Consider the following 11,042-nt stretch of genomic DNA (forward strand, 5'->3'; position numbering starts at 1 on the left):
TCGGTGCAGCCCCAACGCACGCTCGCTTGTTTATCTCCACGCCAGTTGGCTCGTAATGTCACGTGAGCCCCGCAGAGCTACTTGGAAAATCAGGTGGTAGCTCTAAGCAATGGATTATTTTTTCTGCATGTAGTTCACCCCCCTCCCGTGCACCCTCAGCCACACCAGCGCTGGGATTTTCCCTTGTGCAGTCCTCTGAAAGGTGCGTGCCCCAACGCACGCTCGCTTGTTTATCTCCACGCCAGTTGGCTCGTAATGTCACGTGAGCCCCGCAGAGCTACTTGGAAAATCAGGTGGTAGCTCTAAGCAATGGATTATTTTTTCTGCATGTAGTTCACCCCCCTCCCGTGCACCCTCAGCCACACCAGCGCTGGGATTTTCCCTTGTGCAGTCCTCTGAAAGGTGCGTGCCCTGGTTTTCAGATCGCTTCTGCCGGCGTTCGCCTTTGCTCTTTATTACAATAACTTCTGTAGAAAATATTTTCCTTGGGATGGTATTTGCTGATCTCTACCCATGTTTCGTAGCACCTGAGTACACACAGTTAATTAAAGCCAGCATTGAAAAGAGCACAGCCTGAGAGCTGACCTTGAAACGCTGGCTCTGATTCATGGGTGACCTTGGGTAGATTGGCTGGTCACAGTGTTTCTTGATGCTCACAGTGTGACTTGGTGGGAGCTTCAGGTAGAGGGGTCGCTGCAGAAAAGTCTTGTGTTGTCTTGTTCCTAAAGTATCATCTTCTCTGAGATCTGCAAGGGAAAAAAATAAACCATGGGAATAAAGTTTCTCTCAGTAGGTAGCACAACAGCAGGTCTTTAGCTAGTACCGTTATCAGATGAGTAATGTGTTTTTCTCATCCTTTGGCTCCTAAACACTTTCTGTCCATCTGAATGCTCTCTCATCTAATTAACAGAAATGGCAGAATTGACTTGCATGTGGTTTTGCCCAAACTAGTCAATACAGTTCCATTTTTCAGACAGTAAAACAGGAATGTGGAGGTTATTTATGAAGGTAACGGTGCTCCATGTGATACTGAAATTACCCGGTGTCAGTATAACCAGCTCAGCTGATGATGACTGGCAGGACTCGTGCTGTCACTCAAGAAAAATGGTACTAGTTGAGGCAAACATAGAATCAAGACAGAAGATTGGTTGCCCTCAGATGGTGGGGTTTTTTTTAGTGGAAATGAGCAGTGAAGTTCATGCCCAAAAGCCAGGGATTCCCGGAGCCCACTGCTTTCCCTGAGATGCTGAAATAATGCTCAGAAGGTTGAGCAGAAGAGGTTAGAAACAGGCGAGTGCTTTGTTAGCAGCTTCACCAATAACCTTGTAGTGTCTAAAATGACAGTACAGGTGCTCGTTGAACAAGGCACCTTCTGGTTCCATTTCTGTCCAGACCATGAGGTTCACTCCAGAGCTGCTGTGATCACAGAGGTGTAGCGTTAGAGTCAGTGTTTGGGTTTTGCGTACATGCACGTGCAGTCCCATCTCAGTGAGCATAAATATCAAAAATGTCCTTCTTTCTGGCCCAGGTTCCCAGAACACAGGTCGAAGTTCACCACCTCCTGGGTACGTTCCCGAGAGGCAACAGCGCATTGCTCGGCAGGGTTCCTACACCAGCATCAATAGTGAAGGCGAATTCATCCCAGAAACCAACGAACAGTGTGTAAGTATGAGCATGAGGGTGGAAAAAAGCAAGTCTAGCTGTTAAGAAATTCTGTGCTGCTCTCTGGGGCCTCTTTCACCCCAGAATATTCACTGGCTGTAGCTGCATTAGCACCTACTAGTCCTGCTTTGTTCACCTAAACTGTGCTTCAGACTTGTTTGTCTCTGCGTGAGTTCAGAGCCTTTGCTGGACTGCCAGCAGCACTTGCCATGTGTGTTGGGCATTGTCTCTCCACCTCTGAACGAGCTGTTCTGGTGAGCATTACACGTGTGTGCTCAGGTTTCCTATTACTGGGTTTGTGTGACCCTCTTGCACTGGAAACTGCGCTCCCCATACGAAAAAGGAGGAAGCAAGGCCAGAGGGCGACTTGCAGGTGGAGGCAGCAGTGCAGTAACTCCAGCAGAGACTGTTCCTGAAGTCAGCTGGGATCAAAATGCAGCACAAAGCTGACTTAAACTTCCATTTTTCACAGCAGAGCCCTTCGACACGTAAAGCAGAGTGTCAAATTTGAGATATCCTTAACAGTTTCTGGGGGTCATAAAGGAAAAATGTACATTCTAAATAGCATTAGACTCCCCTCTCCATCTGGACGTCCTCCAGACAAGCAGTAGTAGATCTGCTCCTCTGACGCAGCCTCTTCTAGGCCTTAGACTGAACTGCTGTTGCCATGTGTCTTCTCCTGTGTTGCAGATGCTGGACCCTTTAAGCAGTGCTGAAAACTCGGTGTCAGGAAGCTGTCAGTCCTTGGACAGGTCAGCAGACAGGTACAAATGTACAAGCTGGTAGGGACTTACGTGCTCAGATTGAAATGCCAGTTGTACTTAGGCAAAAGTCTGTTTTCCATCTCGTAAATTTTCTTGGAGACAAACAAGAACTTACTTCCTACCTATATCCCAATATATTTCTTAGAAAGCGTTAACTCTTTCTTAAGGCTGTTTTATTTTCTAGTGAAACCATACACCAACAAACCGGCGCTTCAGTAGTTCTCTGTTATAAATACCAAGTTCTAAAGCCTGCCGTCTGCGTGGAGCCTGGGCTCCAGAACATCTGGCTGCAGGGTATTTAAATCCCTTTTAGACAAGGCTCTACTTATTCATTTAAAAAAAACCCCAAAGCAACAACCTATTCTGTGGTTACAGAAATAGATGATTACACTGTGTTCCTGTGTCCTGCAAGATCTAATAATAATTCCAGAGGTAAAGAGGGGGGCTCTTCCTTTGAACAGTTTGCCGTAGTCTGATGCTCTAGATCTTTTTCTTCCCTGTCTTTGCTGTTGATGTTGCTTGAGGTGTTGGTGGGCAGCTGCAGGGCCTGTTAACTTGAATAGCCGCTGTTGCTGCCCAGCACCTGTAATACTGGGCTTCAGCATCGTTTTGAGATCCCTCCAAGGCGATTCCTGTAGGCAGGGCATGCCTTGTGTCAGGCACTGAAGGTTTGATTTTGGAGCCATTCGCTTTCTCCAGTTTATGGAGTCACAAGAAGCACTTACAGTTGTCCTGTGCTATACATGCGTTTGTTTAGGGGATTTGTTACCTGTCCTCCTCTCCCCTTTTGCTGCCCTAAATGGAGGGGGGGCAGGGGAAAAGCCTCCCTGGTTACTCCTTGTAGGAGCCAGCATCATCTGGGGAAGCTGCTGTTCTTTGTGTAGAAGGAAAGGAAACTCGTTGGGATTCTGAAAGCTGTGTCAGGTTTACTCCATTAACACCGTTAACAACAAAAAAAGTGTGAATAACTTGGCTTTGGCACAGACTGAGTTTGTGTAATCTCTTAAGAGATCTTAAAGACTTGCCAAACAAGGGGCCACACTTCGGCTTGATGAGAAGCCCTGCTTACTAGGCAGAAACACGGGGTTGTAAGCAGCGTTTGTGTTCAGGCTCATGTGCTGCTGGTAGAGAGGAAAGCGTGCAGCAGTTTGCAGGAGAGGAACCCTTAGGCCTCGTGGTAAATCATGGCGGGGGCAGGAGTCCCCATTCTCTACTGCCCTGTGAGCAATGTGCTGTGAGCAATACCCTGTTCTGCCTTTCCTCTTAGCCTTGGTTTTAACCTTCCACATCACGGGTCTCACAGGGCAGAGCAGGGAGCTGCTGAATAAATGGCACAGACTGAACAGAACAGATGACGGCTCACGTTGGGAAATAGTCTGGAAAGCTGGGGTCTTGGCCTGACTTTAGCTTTGCAGATGTAGCGTGAAATTATTGCAGGGACACAGATTTGAGAATCACCATTAGCAACGTGCAAATACAGAGGCTTGTATTTAAAGTCCTTGTAGGATTCACTCGAGTGGATGGCAAAACTTACTCTTGCCTTCTTTCTTTAATAGTCCTTCTTTTCGGAAGTCACGGATGTCCAGGGCACAAAGCTTTCCTGACAATAGACAGGAGTTCTCAGGTATGTCAGTGTCGGCTGTAAAGATGGTTTGATCCAGACCTTCTCTGCTGTTTGCTGGCTGCCCTCTGTGCTTGCCAGGGTTATATGAATAGAAGAACTGGGGAAATGTTGATTGAAAAGCTGTGAAGTTATTTATTTCCTCTTCCTAAAAAATCTGCTGTTACCATAACATTCTGTCATACTTCTCGCAGGAGCCTCACTTCTGTCTTTGCATCTCCTTCCAGACCGCGAGAATCAGATCTATGACAAAGCAGGGAAAGGTGGGACCTACCCTAGACGCTACAATGTCTCCATGCAGCACAAAGACTACAACGATGGTGAGTTGTTTTCAGAACCTCCATTCCGGGCTTGAAAAAGAAGGTGAAGCAATGGCAACCTCCAGCTGAAGAGTCTGGGAGCGCCCTGGTCCTTGCAGTTCATGCTGGAGCTAATGAAGATGTGTTTTGATAGCAACCCACAATGGCCTTCGCCTTTGCTGGGGTATCCAGGCTGATCAGTGACTGCTGGGGTCGAGCAGGGGACGTAGTTATTCGCCTTGCTCATACATCGGGGTTCCTACCTCAGGGATTCACTAGGTGTTGCTAATTTGCAATGCAAACGTGCTTCTGGGTCTTGTAAATATACCAGGATATAAAGGATCATATTGCTGCTCGTCAGATGGCTTTATGCAAATAATTTCTCAAAGTTTCGTGAGAGGTGTAAGTTGTCATAGTATTGGCTTATGGTTTTTATTTGCGAGTCCAGTCACGTTATCTAGAAAGTAGCTCTGTGCTGTTAACAAGCCTCGGAGCCTGTAAACCAGATTTTTGCTTTGGAAGGCAAGTTTGGATCTTGTGCTACAGCACTGAGGGCATTACAAAGTGTTCTCTCCCTTCTACTTTGGGAATGATCCAAAGTTGTACTGAACTCAAGCAGCATCAGCCTTGAACTGTTATATTTTTGCATCTTGCCTGTTTGGCAGTAGATTCTACTCCCTGGGAACAGACCAGAACATGTTTTTTTCTCTCCCTTCTCTTCATTGCTCAACCTCCAGCCATTACCTTCCACTTGTAAGCATGTTGTTTTAAAATTTTCCTTTTTTTTCCAGGCCGGAGGACGTTTCCCCGGATACGGCGTCACCAAGGGAATCTTTTCACCTTGGTCCCTTCAAGTCGTTCCTTGAGCACCAACGGAGAAAATCTGGGCCTGGCGTTGCAGTACCTGGACCCGCGGAGCCGCCTGCGGAGTGCCGACAGCGAGAATGCCCTCGGTGTGCAGGAGAGGAACATTCCCACCAAATGTACGCAGCCACCGTGACGGTAACTGGGGAAAGGCCTCCTGGGGCTATGGGCAAGAAAGGCTTTTAGGCACAAACTCCAGACCCAGCGTATTACCACAGCGTGATTTGAACAAACCGTTCAAACCCACGTAACTACACGGCTGTGTTTTGAGATCAGTCTGTCTCACCTGTAAGGCAGATCCTCTTTGTCCTCTAAGAATATGTAGTCTTGTGCTGGGAGCTGGGCTTTCCTTTAGAAAGCATTGAAAATTCAGCTAAGAAGTAAAAAACTTGTAAGTTAATTTGATCTAGGTGATCCACAGGGTTCTTAAGCAGTCAGACAAGCTTGTTCATTTTCCCAAAACATTAATGTTCGTAGTCAGGCCTGTGGATGACTGTTAAGGGCTGTATTTGTTTCACTGGCTCCTTAGTAGAAAGATTTACTACCCTATTAATAGTGTCTCTGCTTTGGCTTTTGGGGAACTTTATGTTATAAAAAAAGAAATGGAACATAAATCATTACTGAGGAACTTCGGATACCCCACAGAGTCATTTAAGGATCAAAATGAAGACATTAATGCAGCAGAGTAAGCAACACACTAACACACGGACTGGCAGTAAATCCGATTAAATTTAGACATTCCAAAGCTGATCTCTCAGCTCTTCTCTGTTTTCACACTGTCCAGATGGCTGGTTCCTGTCTTTGTTTTTAGAGTTTCTTGTTAAATACAACGTAATTGGATGCATTGCACTGCACGAGGCTGGTAGTGTCGCTTTCAAAGTTAGAGCTAAAGCTCTCTGGAGTAGTGTGCTTCGCTCTTAAGCGCAGTCTGGAAAACTGGGCTCAGGGGTTAACCCCTGGGTCAGGGGGCTGCTGCTCATGCAATGCACTCACCAGTGGAGTGGAACAACGAGAACTCGTAATTCCCTGCTGACAGAACCTCCTGCTGGGGTGTTGAGGTGGCTGCTTTAGCTGGTTCTCGTGTATGTTTTTATTAGAGTCTGATTGTTCAGCGGGTGACAGTGATACCCGCACTGTGCTTGCGTTCTGGCCCCTACCTTATCGCTGCCTGGGAGGGAATGCTGATTCTTCTGCCAGAGACGTAGGCTTGCAGTGGAGGAGAAGGAACCCCAAACCAACCAGTGGGTGGCAGAGAACTCAGAAGTAATGTCCTTCAAGTTGTCCCAGAAGCTTAACAGCCGTTCCCAGCTGGGTGGGATTGATGTAGCTCTCCTTAGCTGATCCAGCTCCTCATCTGACACATGTAGTAACTACAGATCCAGGGTTGGGAGATGCTGTTTATTGCTGCCCTGTCTCTTCAGATGGTGATGTAGAATCCACTGTGCTGGTGGAATGAAACATCATCAACCTCCCCGAGTAACTTGCCTGCATTATCTCTTTGCAAAATGTTTCGCTGTTTCATTTTAATGGGACACCAGTCAGCAGGTCCTGAGGGTCTGACTGGTTGGATTCTGTTCAGAGTTCTGCCACTGACTCCCTTATACTGGCAGAGTGCCCCAGGTCTGTTCCTTCAACTGCAAACTATGTTCCAATCCCAGTATGATGGGGGTTGAGCTTTGAAAAGGTCACCGTTATCTCCAAGACGTATAATGAACAGAGAAACTGTTACTGTTCTTTTGTAGCTCCAAGTGCTCCGATAAACTGGCGGCGAGGAAAACTGCTGGGCCAGGGTGCTTTTGGTCGTGTGTACTTGTGCTACGACGTGGACACGGGCAGAGAGCTGGCAGCTAAGCAGGTCCAGTTTGACCCCGAGAGTCCTGAAACAAGCAAGGTAATTCTCACGGCAGCTTCTGAAATTCACTATGCGGGCTTTGAGGTCCTGTAAAGTGCCTGTATCTGTCTGTCCTCGAAAGCTCATATCTTATTTAGTTTGTACTAGGGTTTCAAGTCATGTGGAGAGGAATAAAAGTAATTTTAAAATTACTTTTCCGTATTACTAACTTCAGCCTGAAACTGAAATCCATTTTCTGGCTTCATTTTTGGCTCTCCCTTCCGAGCTTTTTTGGTTTGTTGCCAGGATACTTGAGGAATACTAGACAGCCCTGTGTTCCTGGTTAGACATGGATGTGAATGAAACTAAACCCAGAAAGAGCTGAATTTTCTTCCTTTTAAAAAAAAAAAAGGTTCAAGCACTTGCAAAACCCACTTTCTGGGCCTGTGTGGTAGATCCTGTATCAACTGTATTAATTACTGGTTTCTGCTTCTGAATCCTCCCTGTCCTCAAAACAAACTGAACTGTGGCGTGTGGCATAATCGAGAGCGGTGATGTGACACCACACTGGAAATAGTGGAGGTGGGAAGGGACACCTTGAAATCAGAGGTCAGCCTGTGACTCCCTGCGCAGCGGGTGCAGCTGGAGTGGCTCTTGGCATCTTTGAGAGTGCTTTAACAACGTACCAGTTTCCCAAGAGCGAACAAATTCACTTTGAGCTGGTATAACTGATCTGTGAAGATTTAATTATGGCATGTTGATGCCAAGATAAATCCTAACTTGGTGAGTTCTAAGTTATACCATGTCTCTGTTATAACTGAGCCAAGGAAGACAGGCTGGAATTTATTTTTGAAGACACTGAAACCTTAAACTACCTTAAACTACCAGTTTTCCCAGTGAAGCATCTTCCTCTGGTTCCCTGCATCTCTGCAGCAGCCAGATCCTCACACTTGAAGAGCTGCATCCTCTCCCAAAGCGAGAGAAGTGAACCTGTCACCTTCCAGTGGCAGGAGTGGGGAGAGTTAAGTGGGACTAATTTGGGGGAAACCATCATTCCTTTTTCTGTAAATCCTCAAGCTCCGGTACCTTTGAGGTTCAGCCTGTTCATTCGCTGGATTCAGCAAGAATCTGAGACTTTTCCCATGAAACAATCATCTCTGATTCAGTCTGAAGTAGCCTTTTTGCTGCTGCGCTGTGAAACCCTATTGTCTGTAGCAGAGACAGCAGAGAATCAGCTTCACGCACGTAGCTGCAGATTCTGTGATGTAAATGAGAGAGGAAGCCATTCCTAAGGAGATTGAAGTAAAACCCTCAGTGTGAATCAGAACAGGACAGGGTGACAAGGTAGGGACTCTTAGCACTCATGGTCTTACTCTTTGAAGGGTGGAGGTACCTACAGAAAAGATTCCTGGTGATTCTGTAGCTATATTCAGAGCTCCTTCATAATTGACATTAACACACATTAACACTCACTGCTCTCAGCTTAGTGCTGAGAAGGAGGGTTGTGTCCGTGGTGTGTGTCAGGAAAACTTTTAACCTGCTCGGCTAAAGCCATTCAGCAGACAGAATCAAGACAAGAAACAAAGCTTTTCTGACACTAAATCCACGTGTGATGCTGCCTGTGTTCTAACTGCCAAAGCTGCTGCACCAGTGCTCCCCTGCTTGTTCCAGAGTGGGGGTAAATGTGAAGCGCTGGTAATGTTTGCCTTTCCCAAGAGGCGGGTGAGCCCCTGCCATGGACTAGACTTCTCCAGCGTAGCGGTGGCCCCATCCTGCCGGTGACATTGTCATATTTATTCAGATGGAATATTCCCTGGGGCTGGAACCTTATTTTCTCCTTCAACCCCCATAGGAAGTGAGTGCCCTGGAGTGTGAAATTCAGCTGCTGAAGAATCTCCAGCATGAACGTATTGTTCAGTATTACGGCTGCTTACGGGATCGAGCAGAGAAGACCTTGACCATCTTCATGGAGTACATGCCAGGGGTAAGAGCTGACACAAGCAGCACAGTCACCGATGATGAAGTTTTCTTAGTGGATTTTTTAGGTGCTGTGATTACTCTTTGTAATCCACTGTCTGTCCTCTGAGGTGTGCCCCTTTCCCGTGCCGGGTTATAATGCCACTGCTTCCTTCTTAAATATGCCCAAATTACCTCTTTGGGTTTTTTTTCTGAAGTGTCTTTTACTTGAAATGCATTCTCTGCATTAGTCACTTAAGACAGTTCTTCTCTTCAGTTTAAATTTGTTCTACCAAAGTATCTCGAAGGACTTGGGCCAACTTGTAAATTGGGCTAACAATTAGCAGAGTCATTGTACAGCAAATGAGGCTACAACTGACCCTGCAAAAAGGGAGCCTTTTGACCCGGATCAGTCAGCTGAACTGGCTTATTGTTTGTCTTCACAACAGTTGTACCGAGGATGGAAGGTGCAGGCAGGACCTCCGTAAGCTATTTTTGCCATAAAGCATGTCCTTGCTTTTTCTAAAAGGGCCTTCTTTGGGCAAGGTGCTCTGAGAGCCTCACAAAAAGGCTCTGGAAGAGATCAGAATTCATTACTGCGCCGGCTGGGTCTGGAACACAGTCACAGCTCGTCGGCATTGAACAGAGACTGCAAGATTCATGGTTTGTCATTTCTTTGCCAATCCCTTCTGTTTGTTTTTTGGTGCAGGGGTCAGTGAAAGACCAGCTGAAGGCGTATGGTGCTCTCACGGAAAACGTAACCCGGAAATACACTCGCCAGATTCTTGAGGGAGTTTCGTACCTTCACAGCAACATGATTGTGCACAGGGACATAAAGGGTGAGATAGGCTGGTGATTTATGTAGGTACCACGTGCTAAAGGAACTCCGAAGAAAGAAACCAAGTGTTAAGAATTCAGTATCCTGGCTGGGGCTTCTGAGCATGGCTTTGCTGGGTTATTCCTGTGCAGGGCTTGGGGAAGGTCATGTCCTGGGCTGGGGAGGGGAGATTGGGCCGTTCTCTCTACAGCACCTGAGAGTATGGCGGTTGGTTATAATAAGGAAGATTGGAAGCCCCTAATTCTTAGCAACACTTCTCTGTATCTCGTCGTCTTTCACACCCCGGCAAAATGAGGCTGAGTGGCCACCTGACTTTCACTGATCCCTAAGGCACATTCATTTGGATTTCCTCTCTGCTTGGCCCAAGTGCTGTTTACCAGGTGGTAGATACACCAACTGCCGTAAGAGCTCCATGCCTCCAATCCTCTCACTTCAGGCTCGTGTCTGTCCTGCCTCCTCTGTGTAAGAAACCTCCAGGGTTCATGCTGAGCCTCTGTGATTAGTCCTTAATCATCCTCTGGAGCAAGCCAGTCTCCTTAAGAGTTAATGTCAACAGATGGGACAAACACCACACAATTTTTTCTGTGCTCTGGAGGGACTGGGAGGGTTGCTTGTTGCAGGAAAAATACCGTCTTGTTGCTGCCTTCATTGCATCCCCTCCAGGCTGGCAAAGGGAAATGAGCTGCTGGTTCTTGAATAACACCACGTGTACAGCTTGTGTGGTGCCCCCCACCAAATGAGTTCCCACCTGGTGGGTTATTCACTAGTCTGCACCCATCTAAGCCAAACCGTTAACTTGCTTCTGGGGTGCTGGGTGAACAGACTCCGTGTTCTGAACTCAGCTATTCAGTGGGGAAGTGGAGTGATAAAGCTATCTCCCAGTGCAAATGTGTTTTATTTGAGAGCAGGAGGATTTCACATAGACACACAGTGGCAACATAATGGCAACACCGGGTTCTTGATCTTCCTGCAGCTTTGGAGGAAGAATTGGGTTTGATGCCTCGGCCTTAGTTTGTGTCCATGTACAAGCTAAGCTCTTCAGTTTGCTTTTTTTCCCTGGTGCTTGTTGTTCAGGACCTCTGACCAAGTAAAGTGGAGACTGACTTGTTTGTTGTAGGAGTTCAAAGTGGTTTAATTAGCTCCATCTGTTCCTCAGCTGACCAGAGAGAATGGTTCTACTCCCCAAAGCAGCATCCCAAGAAAATCC

The 11,042-nt window shown here is 46.9% G+C and overlaps 1 protein-coding gene across 2 annotated transcripts in view; it reads left to right on the forward strand.

Annotated features, from left to right (window-relative positions):
* The window catches only part of MAP3K3 (mitogen-activated protein kinase kinase kinase 3), a 28,798-nt gene that overhangs the window by 14,199 nt on the left and 3,557 nt on the right, over positions 1–11,042 (forward strand). For both annotated transcript variants that reach the window (XM_010133813.1, XM_010133814.1), the window contains 8 exons: positions 1,529–1,662; positions 2,353–2,426; positions 3,983–4,050; positions 4,275–4,367; positions 5,138–5,329; positions 6,953–7,101; positions 8,894–9,025; positions 9,707–9,836. In XM_010133813.1, coding sequence (XP_010132115.1) covers positions 1,529–1,662; positions 2,353–2,426; positions 3,983–4,050; positions 4,275–4,367; positions 5,138–5,329; positions 6,953–7,101; positions 8,894–9,025; positions 9,707–9,836 — 972 coding nt within the window. The remainder of the gene's footprint in view (positions 1–1,528; positions 1,663–2,352; positions 2,427–3,982; positions 4,051–4,274; positions 4,368–5,137; positions 5,330–6,952; positions 7,102–8,893; positions 9,026–9,706; positions 9,837–11,042) is intronic.

Source organism: Buceros rhinoceros, unplaced genomic scaffold (genome assembly GCF_000710305.1).
Source record: "Buceros rhinoceros silvestris isolate BGI_N320 unplaced genomic scaffold, ASM71030v1 scaffold21293, whole genome shotgun sequence".
In the NCBI taxonomy this organism is placed as follows: domain Eukaryota; kingdom Metazoa; phylum Chordata; class Aves; order Bucerotiformes; family Bucerotidae; genus Buceros; species Buceros rhinoceros.